Raw genomic sequence first — 26,782 nt, forward strand, 5'->3', positions numbered from 1 at the left:
TTTTCTAGTAACCCAAACCGCGTGAGTTCCTAAGTTCTTTTTGTTGTTATTTCTCTTCTCTTGAAACTTAAACTCTTGCCTGAGCTCTGAAGATAAAGGAGGAAAAGGGGTGGCATTACCGATAGCGACTAAGCGACAGGTAGCTGAGAAACTGAGCTCTGACTGGAAAAAAGGGGGAAACCCGCACCCCCAAGATGCCTTAACGCACAGAGCAGCAAGACCCTCCAGGGCGCTGCGGGAGCGCGCAGCGCGGCGGGTAAACTACAACTCCCAGCGTGCCGCGCGCCCGGCGTTACGCCGCGCCCGCTGATTGGCAGCCGCGGATATTTGAAAGGAGGGGCTGGCGCGGAAAACGAAGGTTACATTTTGGATCCTCGCGGAGTACTGGTCAGGCGGTTAAGTCCTGTACCTAGGAAAGAGGGTGACCTCTGGGGCGGTAAGGCCGGAAGGGACTCGTGAGCGTGAGTACGTGCCGAAGTGAAGGGGATCCCTCGCGCGGACGCGAAGAGAGGCGTGGGTGGCTCCTGGAGGGAGTGTCGGGAGGCCTTGGGACGGCCCCGGGCCGCTGAAGGGCTGGGCCGAGGCCTCTGAGGTAGCGCGGCGAGTGGTGTGGTAGTGCGGTCGGGGATCTGTCCGGAGGAAGGAAGAGCGGAATCGTCCGTTTATAACGGGAGCACGGCGTCCTGGCGTGGGTTTTCCCCCCGATGAAATTTCTGATGTGATTCTTTGCCTCCTTCCACGACCTTCAGCCCTCTTCCCTTCCTCCAGTTAGCTTCATTAACGATCTTCTCTAATTGGTCTCCTTTTCCCTAGCTCTCCGGTGTCATGAGGAGCTTCAAAAGAGTCAACTTTGGGACTCTGCTAAGCAGCCGGAAGGAGGCTGAAGAGTTGCTGCCCGACTTGAAGGTGGGGGTGCTGCCTGGCTCGGGATACACCTGGCTTTCCAAACTGAGCTGTTTTGTGTTTGCCTTTTGAAGAGATGGATAAGTAGGGGACCCTCTCTGAGCAACCTTACTTCTAGTTACTTTCTCTACCTCTTTCCTGCCTTTGCTAGCCCCGTTCATATCTTTCTCTACTCCTAGGAGTTCCTGTCCAACCCTCCAGCTGGTTTTCCCAGCAGCCGATCTGATGCTGAGAGGAGACAAGCTTGTGATGCCATCCTGAGGGCTTGCAACCAGCAGCTGACTGCTAAGCTAGCTTGCCCTAGGCATCTGGGGAGCCTGCTGGAGCTGGCAGAGCTGGCCTGTGATGGCTACTTGGTGTCTACCCCACAGCGTCCTCCCCTCTACCTGGAACGAATTCTCTTCGTCTTACTGCGGAATGCTGCTGCACAAGGAAGCCCAGAGGCCACAATCCGCCTTGCTCAGCCCCTCCATGCCTGCTTGGTGCAGTGCTCTCGCGAGGCTGCTCCCCAGGACTATGAGGCCGTGGCTCGGGGCAGCTTTTCTCTGCTTTGGAAGGGGGCAGAAGCCCTGTTGGAACGGCGAGCTGCATTTGCAGCTCGGCTGAAGGCCTTGAGCTTCCTAGTACTCTTGGAGGATGAAAGTACCCCTTGTGAGGTTCCTCACTTTGCTTCTCCAACAGCCTGTCGAGTGGTAGCTGCCCATCAGCTATTTGATGCCAGTGGCCATGGTCTAAATGAAGCAGATGCTGATTTCCTAGATGACCTGCTCTCCAGGCACGTGATCAGAGCCTTGGTGGGTGAGAGAGGGAGCTCTTCTGGGCTTCTTTCTCCCCAGAGGGCCCTCTGCCTCTTGGAGCTCACCTTGGAACACTGCCGTCGCTTTTGCTGGAGCCGCCACCATGACAGAGCCATCAGCGCAGTGGAGAAGGCTCACAGTTACCTAAGGAACACCAATCTAGCCCCTAGCCTTCAGCTATGTCAGCTGGGGGTTAAGCTGCTGCAGGTTGGGGAGGAAGGACCTCAGGCAGTGGCCAAGCTTCTGATCAAGGCATCAGCTGTCCTGAGCAAGAGTATGGAGGCACCATCACCCCCACTTCGGGCATTGTATGAGAGCTGCCAGTTCTTCCTTTCAGGCCTGGAACGAGGCACCAAGAGGCGCTACAGACTTGATGCCATTCTGAGCCTCTTTGCTTTTCTTGGAGGGTACTGCTCTCTTCTGCAGCAGCTACGGGATGATGGTGTGAGTTAAGGACCTGGAGGTAGGGTGGGGACGTGGTCTGTGGACTCACTACCAGCCTAGGGTATTTGGCAAGATCTGGAAGTCCTGGCTCCCTCCTTGTTAAGCTGCTCTCTGGACTGTGCCTAGCGAGCCAGCAAACAGCCTAGTCTATCCTGAGAGGGCAGTGGCCCTTCTGGATGTCCTTCCTCGTGCTCCCTGGGCTCTGTCAGCTCTCCAGGACTCCGGGTCAGTCTTCAGCTTGGAGCCCTCTTTATCTCTCCTCCTCATACCGACGTTCCGCTTCCTTCCTCAGGTGTATGGGGGCTCCTCCAAGCAACAGCAGTCTTTTCTTCAGATATACTTTCAGGGACTTCACCTCTACACTGTGGTGGTTTATGACTTTGCCCAAGGCTGTCAGGTACTTTCTGGGAATCAAGGAACCTGGACTAGGCTCATAGGGTTTGGGGTTGCTCCACTGCCCTCAAACAGCTTTGGGGTTGCTTGGCTTTGGGTGTGGAGTGCGGTGGAGGTCATCTTGGACCCAGCATGACTCCTCACTCTCAAACCCTTCTTGTCCCTTCAGATAGTTGATTTGGCTGACCTGACCCAACTAGTGGAGAGTTGTAAATCTACCGTTGTCTGGATGCTGGAGGCCTTAGAGGGCCTGTCGGGCCAAGAGCTGACGGACTACATGGGGATGACCGGTTAGTGCCCTGGGTCCCAGGCACAGAGTTCGTGGGAGGGTCATCACCCATTAGGCAGGTGAATAGTACTTGCCACATGGTTCTGACCACTGTGAGGGTTCCTTATGGTTCAAGGAGGCAGTGAGAGAAATGTTTATAAGTACCAGCTACTCTGTGTTTAACACCAGTAGAGAAGTGATGAGGCTAACTTACAACAGCAGACACTATTTCCTCGACTGGAATCTAACTTGGCATTAACAGTTGTACCTAATATTGCAACCTTATGACCTTTCAATATTTTTTTTATTTCTATATTTTTTTAATGTTTTATTTTTTTCCTTTTCTTCACTTACCAGAATCCAGAAATCATTACTAATGACCTTTCTGTATATTTAACTGGTTTTGTTTTGTTTTTTGTTTTGTTTTGTTTTTTTGAGACAAGGTCTTGCTCTGTCACCTAGGCTGGAGTGCACTGGCACAATCACAGCTCAACACAGTCTCAACCTCCTGGGCTCAAGCGATCCTCCCACCTCAGCCCCCCTCTTCCCGAGCTCACCTTGCAGGTTCAAGCAACTCTCCTGCCTCAGCCTCCCAAGTAGCTGGGACTGCAGGTGCGCACCACTATGCCTGGCTAATTTTTGTATTTTTTGTAGAGATGATGTCTGGCCATATTGTCCAGGCTGGTCTTGAACTCCTGGACTCAAGTAATCTGCCCGCCTTGGCCTCCCTGAAACCCTGTCTCTACTAAAAATACAAAATTAGCCAGGCAAGGTGGTGCATGCCTGTAATCCCAGCTACTTGGTAGGCTGAGGCAGGAGAGTTGCTTGAACCTGCAAGGTGGAGGTTTCAATGAGCCAAGATTGCGCCATTGCACTCCAGCCTGGGCAAGAGGGCACTCCAGCCTGGGCAACAAGAGCTAAACTCCATCTCAAAAAAAAGGAGAATTCTTCCCACAGAGTACTGAAGACTGACTTTATTTTCTCCCAGTCATCTACGTTGATGGCCAAGAAGCTGCATAAATAAGTTATTATCATTTATTCAGCAAATATTTGTTGCCGGGTGCAGTGGCTCACGCCTGTAATCCCAGCACTTTGGGAGGCCGAGGCGGGTGGATCACGAGGTCAGGAGATCGAGACCATCCTGGCTAACACAGTGAAACCCCGTCCCTACTAAAAATACAAAAAATTAGCCGGGCGTGCTGGCAGGCGCCTGTACTCCCAGCAACTCAGGAGGCCGAGGCAGGAGAATGGCGTGAACCCAGGAGGTGGAGCTTGCAGTGAGCCAAGATCGCTCCACTGCTCTCTAGTCTGAGCGACAGAGCAAGACTCTGTCTCAAAAAAAAAAAAAAAAAATTTGTTGAGTACTCACTGTGTGCAACGCACTATTTGGAGTACTTGGATGTGTCAGTAAACAAAACAAAGATTCTTTCCCTCATGGAGCCATGTTCTAGTTTGGGGGGGAAAGATAAACAGATTCAGTAAATAAGTGAATTATCAACATACTAGAACGTGATAAGAAATGGGGAAAGGAAAAGCAGAGCAGGATAAGAAAGGGAATTGGGAGTCTAAGGTGCATGATGGGGGGCAAGTTACCACCTTAAATCAGGTGGTCAGGGTAGACCTCATTGAGAGAGTGACATGAGCAAAGGCCTGGAGGATGTGAGGGAGTCAGCCATGTGGGTTCCTGGAAAAGAACATCCCTGGCAGAAGAAACAGCCAGTGCTGAGGCAGGAGGGGTCTGGTTTGTAAAACAAGTGCAGATGGGCTGAGTGGTGTGAAGGGCATGGGCCTATTTGGGGCAGGAAGGGGAGAGCTGCCCCTTCCTCATTCCTAGCAGTAGGGGTTCCTGTCTGATCTGGAAGCTGCTGAACTGACCACAGATCCAGCTGATCTCTGCTGCCTCTCCAGGAGGAGAGGGTGGTGGGAGCCTTTCCTATGGTCAATTGTGCCTTTTCTCCCCTGCAGCTTCTTACACCAGTAATTTGGCCTACAGCTTCTATAGTCACAAGCTCTATGCCGAGGCCTGTGCCATCTCCGAGCCGCTCTGTCAGCACCTGGGTTTGGTGAAGCCAGGCACTTATCCTGAGGTGCCTCCTGAGAAGGTACAAGGGAATGAGAGGTGCAGGAAAGGAGCTTATGTGGTTGGGGAGTGGGGGGAGCAGGAAAGGGCCTAGCCAGCACCCTGTCTTGGAGTGGGGGGTTAATAGCAGCATGTTGGCACCAGTATCTGGAACAGTGTTTCCCAAACCTCACTGTACTGTTACTTACTGTTGACTCTTTTTTTTTTTTTTTTTTTTTTTTTGAGACGAGTCTCGCTCTGTCACCCAGGCTGGAGTGCAGTGGCACAATCTTGGCTCACTGCAACCTTTGCCTCCTGGGTTCAAGCAATTCTCCTGCCTCAGCCTCCCAAGTAGCTGGGATTACAGGTGCCCACCACCACGCCCAGCTAATTTTTGTATTTTTTGTAGAGACAGGGTTTCACCATGTTGATTGGCCAGGCTGGTCTCGAACTCCGGACCTCAGGTGATCCGCCTGCCTCGGCCTCCCAAAGTGCTGGGATTACAGGTGTGAGCCACCGCACCCGGCCTGACTCACTTTTTATATTTAGCCTGGTCCTAAGCTACTGGTTTCCAGCCAAGCTGCACATTAGAATCACCTGAGTGACCTTTAAGAAAATTCTAATGCCTGCCCCAAGTTAATTGCATCAGAATCTCTAGTGTTTGCCGGGCGTGATGGCTCACGCCTATAATTCCAGCACTTTGGGAGGCTGAGGCAGGTGGATCACCTGAGGTCCGGAGTTTGAGACCAGCCTGTCCAACATGGTGAAACCCCATCTCTACTGAAAATACAAACATTAGCCAGGCGTGGTGGCATGTGCCTGTAATCCCAGCTACTTTGGAGGCTGAGGCAGAAGAATCGCCTGAACCCAGGAGGTGGAGTTTGCAGTGAGCCAAGATTGTGCTACTGTACTCCGGCCTGGGATACAGAGCAAGACTCCATCTCGCATCTGAATATTTTCAAAGATCCCCCAGATGGTCCTTTGAGCAAGGAGAGTGAGAACCTGGGTTCTTTTTTTTTTTTTTGAGACGGAGTCTTGCTCTTGCTTTGTCACCCAGGCTGGAGTGCAGTGGCACGATCTCGGCTCACTGCAACCTCCGCCTCCTGGGTTCAAGCAATTCTCTGCCTCAGCCTCCTGAGTAGCTGGGATTATAGGCATGCACCACCATGCCCAGCTAATTTTTGTATTTTTAGTAGAGACGGGGTTTCGTCATCTTGGCCGGGCTGGTCTTGAACTCCTGACCTCATGATCCACCCACCTCAGCCTCCCAAAGTGCTGGGATTACCGGCGCAAGCCACTGCACTGGGCAAGAACCAGTGTTCTTAAGCAAGAATACCTGTGAACTGATGCGTTGGCGGGATTGGCAAGCAAGATGGGTCATAGAGGGGCTTGGGTTTCATCTTAACTGAGATGATAAGCCTCTAAAGGATTTAAGTGGAGGCATGACAGCAGACAGGCATTTTGGATTTCCCTGACTTTGCTGTGATGAATGGAGTGCAGGAGAAAAGACTGGGTAATCAGGCTGCTATAGTATCCTAGGCAGGGAAGGGTGGGCTGAACTGAAGCAGCTGCACGAGGGATGGAATGCAGTGGATGGGTGCAAGAAGCCAAGGATTAACCTGGTAGGTGACTGGCGGGAGGGAGAGTGAGAGAAGGGAACATCAGAGATGGCCCCACATTTCTTACTCAGGAGAAGGCAGTGCCATTTGCTGAGAAGGATTACAGGAGAAGCAGGTTTTCAAGGGTGTGGATGATGAACATAGGGGTGGAGTGGATTGCAGCCTCTGAGTTGAAGGCACTCAGAGTATTTCATTCTTAGGTGTCTCCTGCCTTGGGTGGGGGTGGCTCAGGAGGCCCACCTGCCAACCCCGCCCCCTCATGTGGTATATGTACCTATGCATGCATATCCCCTTCCACCATACACACTCACTGGTTCCTCTCCAGTTTGGTCTGTTCCCTTTCTCTGGTCAGTTGCACAGGTGCTTCCGGCTACAAGTAGAGAGTTTGAAGAAACTGGGTAAACAGGCCCAGGGCTGCAAGATGGTGATTTTGTGGCTGGCAGCCCTGCAACCCTGTAGCCCTGAACACATGGCTGAGCCAGTCACTTTCTGGGTTCGGGTCAAGATGGATGCGGCCAGGGCTGGAGACAAGGAGCTACAGCTAAAGTGAGTTGAGGGCCAGACGCAGTGGCTCATCCTTGTAATCCCAGCACTTTGGGAAGCCAAGGCGGGTGGATTACTTGAGGTCAGGAGTTTGAGACCATGGCCAACATGGTGAAACCCCGTCTCTACTACAAATACAAAAATTAGCTGGGCATTGGCCGGGCACGGTGGCTCACACCTGTAATCCCAGCACTTTGGGAGGCCGAGGCGGGCGGATCATGAGGTCAGGAGATCGAGACCATCCTGGCTAATACGGTGAAACCCCATCTCTACTAAAAATACAAAAATTAGCTGGGCGTGGTGGTGGGCGCCTGTAGTCCCAGCTACTCGGGAGGCTGAAGCAGGAGAATGGTGTGAACCCGAGAGGCGGAGGTTGCAGTGAGCTGAGATCGTGCCACTGCACTCCAGCCTGGGCGACAGAGGGAGACTCCGTCTCAAACAAAAAGTGAGTTGGGGAGGGGGTCAACCATGTTTCTGCCATGGATAGGGTGGCTTTTGGTACTCATGGTCATGTCCTTTCATCTTTATGTCTGAAAAAGACTAATTCCTTCATTTATTAGTTATTCATTGAGTGCCTACTGTATGCTAGCCACTGTGCTACTTGGGGGGTATAGTGGTGACAGTGGTCTTGCTTTCATGGAGCTTATATTCAACTTGGGGAGATATTTTTAAAAAGTACATTTTGTGTCTGTTTTTTTTTTTTTTTTTAATAGAGACAAGGTCTCACTATGTTGCCTAGGCTGGTCTTGAACTCCTGAGCTCAAGTGATCCTTCCACCTTGGCCTCCCAAAGTGCTAGGATTACAGGCATGAGCCAGTGCGCCCAGGCTTCATGTATGCCCTATGAAGACAATTAAACTGATTTGCTAAAAGAGGGAGCAACTTGAGGTGGGTTACTTAGGAAAGCCCTTTTTGAAGAAGTGATAGATGAGACCTGAGGATGTGAAGGAATCTACTCTGTAAAGATCTCAGGGAGCCTGGGCAACAAAGCGAGACCTTGTCTCTACTTAAAAAATATTAGCCGAATGTGGTGGCATGAACCTGTAGTCTATTTACACTTAGTTAGGAGGCTGAAGTGGGAGGATCACATGAGCCTGGAAGATCAAGGCTGTAGTGAACTGTGATCACGCTATTGCACTCCAGCCTGGGCAACAGAGTGAGACTGTCTAAAAAAAACAAACAAAAATCTCAAGGAAGAGAATTCCTTGCAGAGAGAGTAGTAAATACAAAGTTTGCAAGGTGGGAACAAACTTGGGGCCATGTTGAGAAAGCCAGCATGCTGGGGGCAGTAGGATAGGGGTATAGGATGGGGAACCATATGGAATGAAGGTGGCCAAGGTGGGAAGCAGCCAGGTCACACAGGGCCTTACAGGCCATGGTCAGGGCTTTGGAGATGATTCCTAGTGGGAGCCCACTGCCATTTGTTAAACAAAGGAGCAATGCAATCTGATTTAAATTTTTAAAGCCATGACTGGAAACCTACTGAGCAAGCCAAGGTTGGGGCTCCTCAGCATGGGAGCAGAGGCTTTATGCCTCCTGGGTTCCACCCTGGTGCTGAGCATGCCCTGTCTCAGGACTCTGCGAGACAACCTCAGTGGCTGGGACCCGGAGACCCTGGCCCTCCTGCTGAGGGAAGAGCTGCAGGCTTACAAGGCGGTGCGGGCCGACACTGGACAGGAACGCTTCAACATCATCTGTGACCTCCTGGAGCTGAGCCCTGGGGAGACACCAGCCGGGGCCTGGGCACGAGCCACCCACCTGGTAGAACTGGCTCAGGTGCTCTGCTACCACGACTTTACGCAGCAGACCAACTGGTAAGGAGTAGTAGCTGCGGAGCCCACTCTTGCTCCTTGCCCTAGGTCCTCTCACCCTCTTGAGAACCAGTTTCCCTCTTCACATCCCTGAGTGCTCCCTTCATCTTGTGGCCATGGGAGCGCATGCAAAGGGCGAGGCCAGCTGTTCTGCAGCTAGCCCTTCCCAGGGCACCGTGGCAGATACTCATAGTAGGCCCAGCTTAAGCACATCTTCTCCCTGCAGCTCTGCTCTGGATGCTATCCGGGAAGCCCTGCAGCTTCTGGAGTCTGTGAGGCCTGAGGCCCAGGCCAGAGATCAGCTTCTGGACGATAAAGCACAGGCCTTGCTGTGGCTTTACATCTGTACTCTGGAAGCCAAAATGCAGGAAGTGAGTGTGGCTGCTGTGGGGCTCAGCAGAACTGGGTGTAGGAATTACTGTCCCTGGGCCCCCAACAAGTTGGTATCAGCCCTTTTTTTGTTTGTTTTTATTTTTAGAGATGGGGTCTCTCTGTTGCCCAGGCTGGTCTTGAACTCCTGGGCTCAAACAATCCTCCCACCTCAGCCTGCCGAGTAGCCAGGACGATAGGCCCACACCACTGTGCCCTGTTTTATACCTCGATCTTCCCATCCAGGGCATCGAGCGGGATCGGAGAGCCCAGGCCCCTGGTAACTTGGAGGAATTTGAAGTCAATGACCTGAACTATGAAGATAAACTCCAGGAAGATCGTTTCCTATACAGTAACATTGCCTTCAACCTGGCTGCAGATGCTGGTGAGGGGTAAATGGAGTGTGGCATGGGCATCTCCATGGCTTCCTAAGAGTGGAACAGGGACCCCTGGTGAGGGAAACCCTGACCTTGTAGGGTAGGAGGTTGTGGAAGCAGTGGGAGGTTGGCGTAAAGGGCAGAGGATGTTATGGAGGAAGGCAAGTTCTCTCCAGATGGCCCATGCTGAGACAGCAGTCATTTTCTTCTGGCTTAACAGCTCAGTCCAAATGCCTGGACCAAGCCCTGGCCCTGTGGAAGGAGCTGCTTACAAAGGGGCAGGCCCCAGCTGTACGGTGTCTCCAGCAGACAGCAGCCTCACTGCAGATCCTAGCAGCCCTCTACCAGCTGGTGGCAAAGGTAATGGGGTGGGGCATTGAGGGGGACCCATATAAACAAGGACTAAACCAGAAACAGCTCCCTTGCCTTCTTTGGCCTGTGATCCTGCTGAGAAGCCATGAAAGCCAATGATGGAAGCGCAGGGCTGTATCACCAGTCTTATTTTAAATCCAAGCTCCCTCATTCATTAGTGTATGGCCTTGGGCAAGTTGCTTAACCTAAGCCCAAGTTTCCTTATCTCTAAAATAGGGGCCATGCTACTGCCTCGTGGCGTTATTATTCAGTGCGGCAGTGCATGGAAGAGGTATTGTGTAAATGGTCTGCTCAAATGTTAGCTTTAGTCTGGGCAACATGGCGAAACCCCGTCTCTACAAGAAATAAAAAAAATACAGCCCGGTGCGGTGGCGTGTGCCTGTAATCCCAGCTACTCAGGTGGCTGAGGCAGGAGAATCCCTTGAGCCAGGAGGTAGAGGTTGCATTGAGCCAAGATCGCGCCACTGCACTCACAGAGCAAGATGCTGTTTCACGCTATTTCATTAAAAAAAAAAGTTAGCTTTAATTATTAGATGATTTGTTACCTATCAGAAAAATACATAGATGCCTTTAGACACAATTTTACATTCTTACATTCTTATGTGTGCCTTCTTTTTTTTTTTTTTTCAAGATGGAGTCTCACTCTGTCGCCCAGGCTGGAGTGCAGTGGCGCAATCTGGGCTCACTGCAACTTCCGCCACCTGGGTTCAAGTGATTCTCCTGCCTCAGCCTCCTGAGTAGCTGGGAATACAGGCGCGCAACCACGCCTGGCTACTTTTTTGTATTTTTAGTATAGACAGGGTTTCACCATATTGGCCAGGTTGGTCTTGATCTCTTCAGGTGGTCCACCTGCCTCAGCTTCCCAAAGTGCTGGGATTACAGGCATGAGCCACCGCACCCAGCTTTCCCCCCCGCCCCCCCTGCCGAGATAGAGTCTTGCTCTGTTACCCAGACTGGAGTGCAGTGGCGTGATCTCAGCTCACTGCAACCTCCACCTCCTGGGTTCAAGCGATTCTCCTGGCTCACTCAGCCTCCTGAGTAGCTGAGACTACAGGCGCATACCACCACACCCTGCTAATTTTGTATTATTGGTAGAGATGGGGTTTCACTATGTTGGCCAGGCTGGGCTCGAACTCCTGATCTCAGGTGACCTGCCTGCCTCAGCCTCTCAAAGTGCTGGGGTTACAGGCATGAGCCACTGTGCCTGGCCTATAAGGCCATGTACATTCTTATTTCAGGGAGTTTCACAAAATTCCTGAAGCTCTACGCTAGACTCCACATTAGGAAACAAACAAACAAAAAAGCCTTTATACATGCTGTTAACTATGAGCTATTAGACCATATTTCTAGCAGGGGAAGCTACCTCAGCCCTAGATTTGAGACTTGGTTCTGCCACATACCTGTTATGTGAACTTAGACAAGCAACTTAACCCATGTGAGTCTTAGCTTCCTGTACTGTAAAATTGGGATTAGACTTGTTATGAAGGTTAAATGCACTGATGCGTGTAAGCCTGGGCACAGTGCCTGGCACATAGTAAGAACTCAGAAAATCCTGGCTATTGATGATGAATGGCATCTAGGCTTTAAAACAGTAGGGGCAGGGTGATGATTGCTTCATCTGGGTAACCTCATTCCACCCAGACTCTGAGGTCAAACTACAGTCCAAGGTCCCAAAGGGCTGGGGAGCAGAGGGTAGAAATAGAGGCTTGAGCAGGGGTGGAGTAAACTTGGCTGCTTCTGCTGACCAGCCCATGCAGGCTCTGGAGGTACTCCTGCTGCTACGGATTGTCTCTGAGAGACTGAAGGACCACTCGAAGGCAGCTGGCTCCTCCTGCCACATCACCCAGCTCCTCCTGACCCTCGGCTGTCCCAGCTATGCCCAGGTGAGTGCCCAACCAGCCTAGTCTGGGGACTGCAGGGGGCCCGTAGCTTTAGCGGCCCACCTCTTCTCTGAGAAGACAGGATATCAAAGGGGCAGCTTCTCGGCCTTTTACCACCACAACTGGCTGGAGAATTGTGGAGTGTGGAGCAGTTGGAGGCAGCCGTAAGAAGGGGAGTCATCTTTGTCCTTCCTGCAAAACCAGTTGTTCTTTAAGTTTACAGACTGCTGCAGGAACCTACCGCCAGTCTTGTATTTCCTAACTGGTTCTGTTGCCCTAGTTGATGCTTCATTGCTCATGTAAAGCTATCACAGTGTCTCCTGGTTGGTCTCCTTGCCTCCAGTTTCTCCCTTTTCTGCTTCGTCTTCTTAACGACCACTGGTAGGCACAGATGTGATCTAATCTCTTTCCTGCTTAACCCTGTTCCCTTTTGCCCCAATAATACTTGCCAGCACTTACGGCTGCAGTGTTTACCCCTGGATAACTTTGCCACAAAATATCTCACTCTTACTATTTTTGCATCACTCTAGTATATTGACTTTGGAAACAGAAGACATCATTCTGTTTATAGCATCTGTTTTTAGTGGTGTCATTTCCATTTACAAAATATAGTAATTCTTTTCTTTTTTTTTTTTTTTTTTTGAGATGGAGTTTCACTCTTGTTGCCCAGGCTGGAGTGCAATGGCGCGATCTCGGCTCACTGCAACTTCCACCTGAGTTCAAGCGATTCTCCTGCCTCAGCCTCCCGAGTAGTAGCTGGGATTACAAGCACCTGCCACCATGCCTGGCTAATTTTTGTATTTTTAGTAGAGACGCAGTTTCACTACTTTGGCCAGGCTGGTCTCGAACTCCTGAGCTCAGGTGATCTGCCCACCTTGGCCTCCCAAAGTGCTGGGATTACAGGCGTGAGCCACCGCATCTGGCCAAAATATAGTAATTCTTTTTTTTGTGTGATGGAGTCTCACTCTGTCACCCAGGCTGGAGTGCAGTGGCTCAATCTCGGCTCACCGCAACCTCCGCCTCCCGGGTTCAAGCAATTCTCCTGCCTCAGCTTCCCGAGTAGCTGGGATTACAAGCATGCGCCACCACGCCCAGCTAATTTTTATTGTCTTTTTAGTAGAGACAGGGGTTTCACCATATTGGCCAGGCTGGTCTCGAACTCCTGACCTTGTGATCCACCTGCCTCAGCCTCCCAAAGTGCTGGGATTACAGGCATGAGCCACTGCGCCTAGCAGCCTGCTTATTTTTTTAAATTTATTTTATTCATTTTTTGAGACAGGGTCTCACTGTGTTGCCCAGGCCAGAGTGCAGTAGCATGATCATGGCTCATGGCAGCCTTGACCTTCTGCGCTCCAGTGATCCTCCCACATCACCCTTCCGAGTAACTGGGACTACAGGTACATGCCACCACACCTGGCTAATTTTTAAATGTTTTGTAGAGACAGAGTCTCACTATGTTGCCCAGGCTGGTCTTGAACTCCTGGGCTCAAGTGATCTCCCACCTCAGCCTCCCAAAGTACTGATAATACAGGCATGAGCCACCGTGCCCAGCTACTGCTTACTCTGTATATAGCTTTAATCTAAAAGTGGTTAACCAGGCTGGGCGCAGTGGCTCACACGTGTAATCCCAGCATTTTGGGAGGCTGAGGCGAGCAGATCACCTGAGGTCAGGAGTTGGAGACCAGCCTGACCAACATGGAGAAACCCCGTCTCTACTAAAAATACAAAATTAGCTAGGTATGGTGGCACATGCCCGTAATCCCAGCTACCTGGGAGGCTGAGACAGGAGATCACTTGATCCCGGGAGGCAGAGCTTGCGGTGAGCCAAGATCACACCATTGCACTCCAGCCTGGGCAACAAGAGCGAAACTCCGTCCTGAAAAAAAAAGTGGTTAACCAAGTGTTAAATGGACATTTTAGAGAGTGAATCAATAACTCCTATGCAGATTATAATATCTGAAATAATGTAATATTTATTGGACATGTTGAACATTTTGCTTGTAAATGCTTTACTCCACTTTATTTATTTAGAGACGGAGTCTCACTCTGTTGCCCAGGCTGGAGTGCAGTGGCGCGATCTCCATTCACTGCAACCTCTGCCTCTCGGGTTCAAGTGATTCTCATGCCTCAGCCTCCCGAATAGCTGGGATTACAGGCACGTGCCACCACGCCCGGCTAATTTTTGTATTTTTAGTAGAGACGGGGGGGTGTCACCATGTTGGCCAGGCTGGTCTTGAACTCCTGACCTCAGGTGATCTGCCCACCTTGGCCTCCCAAAGTGCTGGGATTACAGGTGTGAGCCACGTGGCCACCCTTATTTACTCCACTTTCGTTTGAAGAGCCTGGCTGCCTTTCCTCATGTGCCCTCTGATTGCTTCCTTAGTTACACCTGGAAGAGGCAGCATCGCGCCTGAAGCATCTCAATCAGACCACTGACACATACCTGCTCCTTTCCCTGACCTGTGATCTGCTTCGAAGTCAACTCTACTGGACTCACCAGAAGGTGTTTCTCACTTTCTTAATCTCCGAAGGCCCTGGGTATTAGAAAGAATTTAGGATTTTCTTGATATTTGTCTGGCTTTTGAGATTTCCCTGGAGCTAGGTAGTATGTTCCTGACCCTGAGAGGCAGCATATTTCCTAGCCTTGCCCTCGCCAGCGATTTGCTCACCAGTCCTCCTCTGGTAGAGATACAGTCCTTTTCCTTCTTCAGGGGCAAGGGGGAAAGCCTGTCCTGTGACGAAAAGCTGGGACAACAGTGATCCTGGGAAGGCATGGGAGCTCTGGACTAGAAATCCAGGGGATCGCAAAGACTTGAGTTTTCTCCCAAACTAGTTGTGTGACTTGGGCACGTCTTCTGCCCTCTCATGCTCTAGTTTCTTCTCTACGTTTTTATCATTCCTAAATTGGTGGACAAGTCACTGGTGAGGGCAAAGCTAGGAACTGTTACTGCTTCTCAGGGTCAGGAACATTCTGCCTAGGTCCAGGGAGATCTCCAAAGCCAGGCAAATATTCAGAAAATTCTAAAATCTTTCTAATACCCAGGGCCTTCAGGGATGGGGCCACGTAATCTCCAGGGCCTCTCAAGCTCTGGAGTGCCTGACTGCACTTACTGCCTCCTCTGGCACCTTCTCTCCTTCAGGTGACTGAGGGTGTCTCTCTGCTGCTGTCTGTGCTTCGGGATCCTGCCCTCCAGAAGTCCTCCAAGGCTTGGTACTTGCTGCGTGTCCAGGTCCTGCAGCTGGTGGCAGCTTACCTTAGCCTCCCGTCAAACAGCCTCTCACACTCCCTGTGGGAGCAGCTCTGTGCCCAAGGTGAAAGAATAGGGTGGATGACCCCCCTTGGATGACATGTATGGTTTGTCTGCTGTCAGCTCTTCTCAAACCTCATCCCCTCTGCCAGCTAACTATGTGGCCCAGCCTACCTAGAACCTGCACAGAGTAGGCCTGGGATAGCAGATGGGTTTCAGTTTGCCTGCTGACTCTAAACAATTGGTGACTGCCTGGAATACTAGCCTGAAAGAATTTTTTTTTTCTTTTTTTTTTTCTGAGACGGAGTTTCGCTCATCACCCAGGCTGGAGTGCAATGGTGCAATCTCAGCTCACTGCAACCTCTGCCTCCCAGGTTCAAGCGACTCTCCTGCCTCAGCCTCCTGAGTAGCTGGGATTACTGGCATGTGCCACTATGCCTGGCTAATTTTTGTATTATTAGTAGAGATGGGGTTTCACCATGTTGGCCAGGCTGGTCTCAAACTCCTGACCTTTGGTGATCCGTCTGCCTCAGCCTCCCAAAATGCTGGGATTACAGGCTTGGGCCACTGCGCCCAGCCAGCTGAAAGGATTCTGAGACCCCATGGGATCTCAGAGGGAAGGAGTTATGAGATTGATTAGCTCTGCCTGCCTTAATACAGAAGGAAGCATGGGAAGCAGGCTTTGCTGCCTTAGTAGCTGAAGGTGGTGAAGTTCTGGCTGCATCCTCTCCCTTTTTCACCCCCCACCACCACAGGCTGGCAGACGCCTGAGATAGCTCTCATAGACTCCCATAAGCTCCTCCGAAGCATCATCCTCCTGCTGATGGGCAGTGACATTCTCTCAACTCAGAAGGCAGCTGTGGAGACATCGTTTTTGGACTATGGTGAGTCTGGGGAGGACAGCAGGGCCCTGTTGGAATGGACAGGCTATATGAGAGGGCTGTGGTTTTTTCTCCAGAGGATCCACACTGTGGCTGAGTGATGTTGGTCTTGTCTCTTTTGCTACAGGTGAAAATCTGGTACAAAAATGGCAGGTTCTTTCAGAGGTGCTGAGCTGCTCAGAGAAGCTGGTCTGCCACCTGGGCCGCCTGGGTAGCGTGAGTGAAGCCAAGGCCTTTTGCTTGGAGGCCCTAAAACTTACAACAAAGCTGCAGATACCACGCCAGTGAGTACAGGGCCAGAGGGTATGGCAATGATGGCACCAAAGTGCCATGCACCCTTGAACATGGATTCCAAACTGTTCCACAGATTACATGCTATGTTTAGATGCATTCGTGGAAAAAGGCATTCCACAGCTAAATAAGTGGGAAATGCTGAGTTAATCAAGATTAGATGTTTTTATTTCCTGTAGGACTCTCGTGTCCTTCAGTATGCGGATATGCCTTGCAAATCTCCAAAAGGGAGATCTAGTGTACAGTGTTTCCCTAAGAATGTTTTCCCACAGGATCCTTTTATTGAGGAATGCAGTTTGGGAAATCCTGTCCCAAGGCACAAGGAGAGTTGGGATTAGAAAGAAGTGTAGAGGGTTTTCCCCAGGGAGCCTTTAAGTCAGCTTAAGGGAGTGAATGCCTTTTGGAGGCAGGGAAGGACTGAGGTAGCTCGGCCTGGGAAAGAGGCAAAGAGAAAGACTCTCCAGGAAAACAAAGGATTCCTCTGATTGGTTCTCCTCTCCTCTCTCAACAAGGTGTGCCCTGTTCCTGGTGCTGAAGGGCGAGCTGGAGCTGGCCCGCAATGACATTGATCTCTGTCAGTCGGACCTGCAGCAGGTTCTGTTCTTGCTTGAGTCTTGCACAGGTGAGCAGCCATGTCCCCATGACCATAGGCGGTGCTGAAATGACACACACTACAGCACATCTTTCTATGTAAAGGTTCCGTTGCCTTTTTTTATTTTTGAGACAGAGTCTCGCTTTATTACCCAGGCTGGAGTGCAGTGGCGTGATCTTGGCACACTGCAACCTCTGCCTCCTAGGTTCAAGTGATTCTCCTGCCTCAGCCTCCCAAGTAGCTGGGACTACAGGCATGTGCCACCACGCCCGGATAATTTTTTTTATTTGTAGTAGAGACGAGGTTTCACCATGTTGGCCAGGCTGGTCTCAAACTCCTGACCTCAGGTGATCCACCCGCCTCGGCCTCCTAAAGTGCTGGGATTACAGGCGTGAGCCACCGCACCCAGCCTTTGTTCCCTTTTTAATCAGATACTGACTTCTGGTCCCAGGGCAACATTCCCTTGACTTTAGTCCAACCATTGGTCTCCCTCTTTCAGAGAGCCTGTCCCAGACTTACCCTAGTTCTAGTTTTCAGTGCTTCCTAATACATTTTGGCTATTTAAATTTGATTTAGATAATATTTAGGGCCGGGCTCGGTGGCTCACGCCTGTAATCCTAGCACTTTGGGAGGCTGAGGCAGGCAGATCATGGGGTCAGGAGTTCGAGACCAGCCTGGCCAACGTAGTGAAACCCCATCTCTACTAATAATACAAAAATTAGCCAGGCATGGTGGCGGGCACCTGTAATCCCAGCTACTTGGAAGGCTGAGGCAGGAGAATCGCTTGAACCTGGGAGGCGGAGGTTGCAGTGAGTGAGATCGCACCATTGCACTCCAGCCCGGGTGACAGTGCGAGACTCTGACTCAAAAAAAAAAAAAGAAAGAAAGAAAGAAAGATAATATTTAGAATTCAGAATTCAGGTCCTCAGTCACACTAGCCACACTTCGTGTGCTCAGTAGTCACATGGCTAGTGGCTACTGTATTGAGTAGCACAAACATATCCTCAGGAGGGCTGAAGCTAATAATAAAACATTGCATTGATGGCACATTTTGTCTCCTCAATCACATATACTTCTAGTACTTCATTTGCCCCACACTAGACCCCATAAAGCTGGGTGGGAGCACAGATTATTTTCATTTGTTAAATGAGAAAGTTGAGAAGTCAATGTTTGGGGCCAGGGTCACAGGGTAGGAGGCAGGATTCAGGTGTGGGCCTGCTGGGGCCAGCCTGCTTTTCTCAGCCATGTGGCCCCTGAGCTGCAGGTGTAGGGGCTTTGTGGCCTGCATTTGATCCACTATTGGTTGGAAAGAAAACAAAGATTTTACCTCCAAGGCGGGCGGATCACGAGGTCAGGAGATCGAGACCATTCTGGCTAACATGGTGAAACCCCGTCTCCACTAAAAAATACAAAAAATTAGCCGGGCGTGGTGGCGGGCGCCTGTAGTCCCCCCAAAAAAAAAAAAAAAAAAAAAAGTCTCAAAAAAAAAAAAAGATTTTACCTAAAAAATAATAAGCCATACTAATATTTGATATGTTATACAGTAATACATATCTATATACACATATATATACACATACGTATATAAAACACGTATATTAGAGAATTGGGCCCCAAGGTCGCTCAGGAAGTGCTTGATGCCATTTCTCCCCGTTTTGTAATTCTTGTTCTGCCTTCTCCCCAGAGTTTGGTGGGGTGACTCAGCACCTGGACTCTGTGAAGAAGGTCCACCTGCAGAAGGGGAAGCAGCAGGCCCAGGTCCCCTGTCCTCCACAGCTCCCAGAGGAGGAGCTCTTCCTAAGAGGCCCTGCTCTAGAGCTGGTGGCCACTGTGGCCAAGGAGCCTGGCCCCATAGCACCTTCTACAAACTCCTCCCCAGTCTTGAAAACCAAGCCCCAGCCCATACCCAACTTCCTGTCCCATTCACCCACCTGTGACTGCTCGCTCTGCGCCAGCCCTGTCCTCACAGCAGTCTGTCTGCGCTGGGTATTGGTCACGGCAGGGGTGAGGCTGGCCATGGGCCACCAGGCCCAGGGTCTGGATCTGCTGCAGGTCGTGCTGAAGGGCTGTCCTGAAGCCGCCGAGCGCCTCACCCAAGCTCTCCAAGCTTCCCTGAATCATAAAACACCCCCCTCCTTGGTTCCAAGCCTCTTGGATGAGATCTTGGCTCAAGCATACACACTGTTGGCACTGGAGGGCCTGAGCCAGCCATCAAACAAGAGCCTGCAGAAGGTTCTAGAGTCAGGGCTGAAGTTTGTAGCAGCACGGATACCCCACCTAGAGCCCTGGCGAGCCAGCCTGCTCTTGATTTGGGCCCTCACAAAGCTAGCTGGCCTCAGCTGCTGTACTACCCAACTTTTTGCAAGCTCCTGGGGCTGGCGGCCACCATTAATAAAAAGTGTCCCTGGCTCAGAGCCCTCTAAGACTCAGGGCCAAAAACGTTCTGGACGAGGGCGCCAAAAGGTAGCCTCTGCTCCCCTGAGCCTCAATAATACCTCTCAGAAAGGTCTGGAAGGTAGAGGACTTCCCTGCACACCTAAACCCCCAGGCCGAATCAGGCAAGCTGGCCCTCATGTCCCCTTCACGGTGTTTGAGGAAGTCTGCCCTACAAAGAGCAAGCCTGAAGTTCCCCAGGCCCCCAGGGTACAACAGAGAGTCCAGACGCGCCTCAAGGTGAGGTGGGACTGTTGCTAGGTGGTGGTGATGGTGTTGGATGGGGTTAGTCCTGGAGGAGAGTGTTTTATACAGCAGGTGTCCCTGTGGAATAGCTCCGCAGGGCCTAGTGGAACTTTAATCTCCTGCTATCTGCAGTACCCCAATATCTTGCTTTTTTGTTTTTTGTTGTTTTTTTGAGACGGAGTCTCGCTCTGTCGCCCAGGCTGGAGTGCAGTGGCGCAATCTCAGCTCACTGCAAGCTCCGCCTCTTGGGTTCACGCCATTCTCCTGCCTTAGCTTCCCGAGTAGCTGGGACTACAAGCACCTGCCACCACGCCCAGCCAATTTTTTGTATTTTCAGTAGAGACGGGGTTTCACTGTGTTAGCCAGGATGGTGTTGATCTCCTGACTTCGTGATCCACCCGCCTCGGCCTCCCAAAGTACTGGGGATTGCAGGCGTGAGCCACCGTGCTCAGCCTCTTTTTTTTTTTTTGAGACGGAGTCTCACTCTGTCGCCCAGGCTGGAGTGCAATGGTGTGATCTCGGCTCACTGCAACCTCCACCTCCCGGGTTCAAGCAATTTTGCCTCAGCCTCCTGAGTAGCTGGGATTACAGGCGGGTGCCACCACACCCAGCTTATTTATGTATTTTTAGTAAAGACGGAGTTTTACCATGATGGCCAGGCTGGTCTCGAACTCCTGACCTCAGGTGATCCGCCTGCCTCAGCCTCCCAAAGTGCTGGGATTACAGACGTGAGCCACTGCGCCAGGCCAACATCTTTCACAGCAAGACCTAGTTCCAAGTCTCCCTTTGTTTCAGACAGACATTTTCCTTAACTCTAATGTTCCTTTTACCTTTTCATCCCACCTTCTGTTCCCTCATTTTCTCCCTCCTTCCACACCCAAGAGTCGCTGCCCCTGATCTAGAGTGTTGGGTGTCATGTGAGAAGTTAGTTCTGAAATCGTCCAGGGTCCTGTGCGATGGTGCCTGATGGTGCCTCCACTACGCCACCTGCTGTCACAAGGTGTCTTGTCACTGAAGACCTCTTAGCCCTTCACCCTTTCATCTCAGGTGAACTTCAGTGATGACAGTGACTTGGAAGACCCTGTCTCAGCTGAGGCCTGGCTGGCAGAGGAGGCTAAGAGACGGGGCACTGCTTCCCGGGGCCGGGGGCGAGCAAGGAAGGGTATGAGCCTAAAGACGGATGCCGTGGTTGCCCCAGGTAGTGCCCCTGGGAACCCTGGCCTGAGTGGCAGGAGCTGGAGGGCCAAGAAGGTGGCATCAAGACATTGTGAGGAGCAGCGTCCCCGGAGGGCCAATGACCAGGCCAGGCCTGGCCCTGAGATCATGAGGACCATCCCTGAGGAGGAACTGACTGACAACTGGAGAGAAATGAGCTTTGAGATCCTCAGGGGCTCTGATGGGGAAGACTCAGCCTCAGGTAGGACAGCAAGGGTGAGGTGGAAGGTGCATGTTTTGGGGGTTTGTTCTGGGGCAAAGCACAAGCAGTAAGTGCTGCCAAGGAAGTACAGGAAGAATGTTCTTTTGCCGACTCTAAGGGAGTGGATTACAGAAGGAAGAACAAAGAGAAAGGCAGGGGGAGGGAGCACTGTGAAAAAGGCCTGCTCTCTCCCCAGGTGGGAAGGCTCCAGCGCCGGGCCCTGAGGCAGCTTCTGGAGAATGGGAGCTGCTGAGGCTGGATTCCAGCAAGAAGGAACTGCCCAGCCCATGCCCAGACAAGGACAGTGACAAGGACCTTGGTCCTCGGCTCCAGCTCCCCTCAGCCCCCGTAGCCACTGGTGAATATGCGACCCCTGACGTTGGTCACTTGGAGAGGGCTGAGTCTCTAGGGCTTTTGACCCCTCTGTCTTTCCAGGCTGGATTCTGATCTGGATCCAGTAGCCTCTGAACTTGTGTTTGAACCCCAGCACTCTGTCTATGAGCTGTGTGCAGGTCACTTAACCTCTCCAAGCTTCTATTCCTTCTGTAAAAATGGGGTTTAGGGGCCATGGTGGAATAAGTTGATGCCTGTTAGTTGCATGGCACCCCACTTGGCACATTGCCCTTCATAAATGGTAGTTGCTGTTTGCCATGTGGGAGATGAGACAGGGACTCTTCCTTCTTGGAAAGTTCCTATCAACTATGAAATAAGGAATTCAGCTGTACCAAGTGTCCTGACATTCCTCTAGGTCTTTCTACCCTGGACTCCATCTGTGACTCCCTGAGTGTTGCTTTCCGGGGCATTAGTCACTGTCCTCCTAGTGGGCTCTATGCCCACCTCTGCCGCTTCCTGGCCTTGTGCCTGGGCCACCGGGATCCTTATGCCACTGCTTTCCTTGTCACCGAGTCTGTCTCCATCACGTGTCGCCACCAGCTGCTCACCCACCTCCACAGACAGCTCAGGTGGGTGCCAACCATCCCCAAGACTCCTGCTGGGGCAGACTAGAGAGAAGGTCCAGACTTTGAAGGAATGAGACCTCACCCTCCCTGTGTTGCTTGCAGCAAGACCCAGAAGCACCGAGGATCACTTGAAATAGCAGACCAGCTGCAGAGGCTGAGCCTTCAGGAGACGCCTAGAGATGTCCCCCTGGCCCGCATCCAGCGCCTCTTTTCCTTCAGGGCTTTGGGATCTGGCCACTTCCCCCAGCCTGAAAAGGAGAGTTTCCAGGAGCGCCTGGCTCTGATCCCCAGTGGTACGCGGGCAGGCTTCTGGCCGGCTCCTCTGTCCTCTTCTGCATCTTCTTACTTAGGAGCTGGGTGAAGGAGTTTTAGGCATTGGTTAGTTTACGTAGATTTATGACTCTTATGTCATACCTTTTCACCTGTTAGCATCTTAAATCAGGAAGGTTTGTTGTTTTTTTTAAACCTCAACTTTGAATTACCAGCAAATTCAGTGTCTTTCCTCAGAGGTGAGTTCAGATGACTGGGGTCTTCTGTGCTAACATGAAACATATTCACATGATTTGAGTGCCTCACTTTGTTAGTTGTTGTGAGGGACACAAAGTACAAGTCATGGTCTCTGTGCACAGGGAGCTATTAGAGCAAGGGAGAGCACCTTGACCTCTAGTGACCAGGGAAGGTTTCTTGATGTTGTCTTGAGTGATGAATAGGGATTGAGTGCCCAAGACAGGGAAGGGAATTCCTTTAACAGCTGAATGATTCTGGCTGTATCCTGTGTGTCAGGGGTGACTGTGTGTGTGTTGGCCCTGGCCACCCTCCAGCCCGGAACCGTGGGCAACACCCTCCTGCTGACCCGGCTGGAAAAGGACAGTCCCCCAGTCAGTGTGCAGATTCCCACTGGCCAGAACAAGGTAGGATTCCTGGGCCATGGAGCACAGTTGGGCTGGATTGGGCTTCGGATCAAGCTGCTCACATTCTTTGTTGAGGGAGGGAGAGATGGTGATCACGTGGACAAGCAGAGCTCTCACAGCTCCATCTCCCAAAGCTTCCTCTGCGTTCAGTCCTGAATGAATTCGATGCCATCCAGAAGGCACAGAAAGAGAACAGCAGCTGTACTGACAAGCGAGAATGGTGGACGGGGCGGCTGGCACTGGACCACAGGATGGAGGTGTGTGCTCCTGGGGTGGGGTCAGGCCTGCCCTAGGAATGACCCGGGGGGTCCCAGTGTCTTCTCTACCAGAGGGCCTGGGTCAGTGCTAAAGCCACTTCAAATCCTTTCTGGAAGTGTAGACCTAAATTTAAAAATATGTCACCTGGGGAGAACTTCAGAGCCCAGAACTTGAAGAATATATGGGAATGGATATTTAAAGATACGCAGAAAAAAAAGGACTTAAACCCAACTATCAGCTTCCCAGTTTTAGCTTTCATTGCCACCTGTTCATATTTGTCACAACAGAGGGATAGATAATAGTCTATACTCTCCCAGTCTCAGAAAATGAAAAAAGTTTCTAGATTCTTGCCTTCTATGACTAACAGAAAGATACGTAAGACAGACATGCACATTGGAAAACGCATTTTCTCATCTCCAAAATGTCAGTGCCTGTGAGAAAGAAGCTCGGTTTCCTCTCTGACTGAAGGGTCTGCCCTCTGCATTCAGGTTCTCATCGCTTCCCTAGAGAAGTCTGTGCTGGGCTGCTGGAAGGGGCTGCTGCTGCCGTCCAGTGAGGAGCCCGGCCCTGCCCAGGAGGCCTCCCGCCTACAGGAGCTGCTACAGGAATGTGGCTGGAAATATCCTGACCCCACTCTGCTGAAAGTGAGTGAGGAAAGCAGGGAAGGGGGCCAGGCCCAGTGGCTTGCCCCTGTAATCCCAGCACTTTGGGAGGCCGAGGCAGGTAGATTGCTTGAGCTCAGGAGCTCGAGACCAGCCTGGCCAACATGGTGAAACCCTGTCTCTATGAAAATACAAAAATTAGCTGGGCGTGGTGGCAGGCACCTGTAATTCCAGCTACGCGGGAGGCTGTAGCAGGAGAATTGCTTGAACCTGGGAGGCGAAGGTTGCAGTGAGCTGAGATCACCGCACTCCAGCCTGAGTGACAGAGCAAGACTCCATCTCAAAAAAAAAAAAAAAAAAAAGGATAGGCGCCATGGCTTACGCCTGTAATCCCAGCACTTTGGGAGGCCGAGGCAGGTGGATCACAAGGTCAAGAGGTGGAGACCATCCTGGCCAACAGGGTGAAACCCCATCTCTACTAAAAATACAAAAATTAGCTGGGCTTGGTGGCACATGCCTGTAGTCCCAGCTACTCAGGAGGCTGAGGCAGGAGAATCGCTTGAACCCGGGAGGTGGAGGTTGCAGTGAGCCGAGATTGCGCCATTGCACTCCAGCCTGGGCAACAGAGCAAGACTCTGTCAAAAAAAGAGAAAGCAGGGAAAGGGAAGAAACTGGACTTAATCCTTTCCCAGCAGCCATCATGAATGAAGATGGTGCTCACCACCACTGTTTCCCTGCAGATCATGCTCAGTGGTGCCGGTGCCCTCACCCCTCAGGACATTCAGGCCCTGGCCTACGGGCTGTGCCCAACCCAGCCAAAGCGAGCCCAGGAGCTCCTGAATGAGGCAGTAGGACGGCTACAGGGCCTGACAGTACCAGGCAATAGCCACCTTGTCTTGGTCCTAGACAAGGTAAGGAGCTGGGGCAGAGGGGCAGTGTCAAGTGGGGAGTGAATACCAACTCATCCCCATGCCCCTTCTGACTTCTGCATATACCTGGCTGGGGACAGTAACCTCTTAGTGCTTTTTGCCCAGGACTTGCAGAAGCTGCCGTGGGAAAGCATGCCCAGCCTCCAGGCACTGCCTGTCACCCGGCTGCCCTCCTTCCGCTTCCTACTCAGCTACTCCATCATCAAAGAGGTGGGGTTCAGGGAGTGGTGTCTGGGGATGACTGGCGATTGGCGAAAACCTCAACAAAGAAGGGCAGAGAAACCTGAGAAGATAGGAGAGGGTCCTAGGAATGGCTCAGACATGGAAAGGGGCTGAGATTGTTAGAGCTTGGGCCTCTTGGTGAGACAAGCATCCTAATCGCCAGTGTCTCCTCCTCAGTATGGGGCCTCGCCAGTGCTGAGTCAAGGGGTGAATCCGCGAAGTACCTTCTATGTCCTGAACCCTCACAATAACCTGTCAAGCACAGAGGAGCAATTTCGAGCCAATTTCAGCAGGTCAGGGGTGCGAAGACAAGAAGAGGAGTGGGGAAGGGTAGACAACATACAGGGGCAACAAGCCTTTTCTCCAGAAACAGCTGTTGCAGCCCACCTTCTATCTAATGATCCCTCTGCCGTCTTTGCCACCTCACCCCTGCCATGCATTTCCCTATTCTCACACCCGCCTTTTCCCTGCAGTGAAGCTGGCTGGAGAGGAGTGGTTGGGGAGGTGCCAAGACCTGAACAGGTGCAAGAAGCCCTGACAAAGCATGATTTGTATATGTGAGTGCTTAAGGCAGGGATGTGGGGAGAGGGGCAGTCCTGAGGATGGTATCACCATGGGTTGCTTTGGGACTTGAGAGCCTCTGGAGACACAGGCAGAGGCCAGGTACTGCTAGCTCAAGACTCATCTTACCTCCTTCTGCCTTAGCTATGCAGGGCATGGGGCTGGTGCCCGCTTCCTTGACGGGCAGGCTGTCCTGCGGCTGAGCTGTCGGGCAGTGGCCCTGCTGTTTGGCTGTAGCAGTGCGGCCCTGGCTGTGCATGGAAACCTGGAGGGGGCTGGCATTGTGCTCAAGTACATCATGGCTGGTTGGTGAGTCTCCAAGGGCAAAACCCATCCTAGGGCATTAAGACTCCTGCCCTCACCCCAGGTTCTTTCCCAGGTCTGAATCTTGCCTCTCTTGTGCCCCATTTTCCTCCTATCCTAGTTCCCTGGCATGCCTGGACCATTAACCCTTAGCTCCCTTCTGTTCTCTTGTAACCAAGGGCCAAAGGAGTTTCTCATTGGTTCAATCCTCTCCACTCACCCACCCCCACCACCAATGGTGTTTTCCTGTGTATTCTGTTTTAGAGCTCTTACTTTGTATTTCTTCCTTTTCTTTTCCCAGCCCCTTGTTTCTGGGTAATCTCTGGGATGTGACTGACCGTGACATTGACCGCTACACGGAAGCTCTGCTGCAGGGCTGGCTTGGAGCGGGCCCAGGGGCCCCCCTTCTCTACTATGTAAACCAGGCCCGCCAAGCTCCCCGACTCAAGTATCTTATTGGGGCTGCACCTATAGCCTATGGCTTGCCTGTCTCTCTGCGGTAACCCCATGGAGCTGTCTTATTGATGCTAGAAGCCTCATAACTGTTCTACCTCCAAGGTTAGATTTAATCCTTAGGATAACTCTTTTAAAGTAATTTTCCCCAGTGTTTTATATGAAACATTTCCTTTTGATTCAACCTCAATATAATAAAGATACATCATTTAAACCCTGTTTTGCGTAGTTTATCTGAGAACATTTAAAGACACGGCATGACTGCCCCCTTCCTGCTATGTGGTACTGTAAGCTGACAGGAACAGGTTACAGGAGATCAAGTTTGAGTGCCTAAGGAAGAAAGGCAAAGACACAGGACAAAGCGTGCTGGGCCTGGCTGGGCCTCAGCAGACAAATCTGGAGTAGAAAGGGGCATCAAAATGCTAAGTAGAGACAGGCCCAACGAAGGATAGTGATAGACCCTTTGAGAGTGTTTTGGCCAGGTACTATCCGTCCATCCTGTCTTCCTGCCTCAGGTATCTTTGGAGTGCCACTAGTGTTTTGTTTTTTGTTTTTGTTTTTGTTTTGAGACAGAGTCTTGCTCTGTTGCCCAGGCTGGAGTGCAGTGGCGCAATCTCGGCTCACTGCAACCTCTGCCTGCTG

General features: G+C 51.5%; 1 protein-coding gene across 7 annotated transcripts; it reads left to right on the plus strand.

The window, feature by feature from the left end:
* The first annotated feature begins 319 nt into the window (after positions 1-319).
* Positions 320-26,354, plus strand: ESPL1 (extra spindle pole bodies like 1, separase). 7 transcript variants are annotated; one of them, XM_024257506.2, is made up of 31 exons: positions 320-688; positions 814-906; positions 1,083-2,144; positions 2,437-2,541; positions 2,707-2,827; positions 4,771-4,907; positions 6,836-7,029; positions 8,600-8,839; positions 9,063-9,207; positions 9,452-9,590; positions 9,803-9,942; positions 11,703-11,837; positions 14,218-14,337; positions 14,975-15,146; positions 15,838-15,966; positions 16,091-16,247; positions 16,767-16,876; positions 18,531-19,519; positions 20,573-20,942; positions 21,139-21,300; positions 21,691-21,904; positions 22,004-22,194; positions 22,685-22,812; positions 22,947-23,069; positions 23,559-23,714; positions 24,413-24,583; positions 24,707-24,811; positions 25,001-25,116; positions 25,297-25,380; positions 25,529-25,693; positions 25,989-26,354. In XM_024257506.2, exons 2-31 carry the CDS (start codon positions 826-828, stop codon positions 26,188-26,190), a joined length of 6,363 nt encoding a protein of 2,120 aa, XP_024113274.1. In that variant the 5' UTR covers positions 320-688; positions 814-825; the 3' UTR covers positions 26,191-26,354. The 7 variants fall into 7 exon arrangements, with proteins under 7 accessions (XP_024113274.1, XP_024113272.1, XP_024113273.1 ...); XM_024257504.2 differs by having other exon boundaries at positions 320-465; XM_024257505.2 differs by having other exon boundaries at positions 320-461.
* The last annotated feature ends 428 nt before the right edge of the window (positions 26,355-26,782 follow it).

This window comes from Pongo abelii, chromosome 10, assembly GCF_028885655.2.
Source record: "Pongo abelii isolate AG06213 chromosome 10, NHGRI_mPonAbe1-v2.0_pri, whole genome shotgun sequence".
Lineage (NCBI taxonomy): Eukaryota > Metazoa > Chordata > Mammalia > Primates > Hominidae > Pongo > Pongo abelii.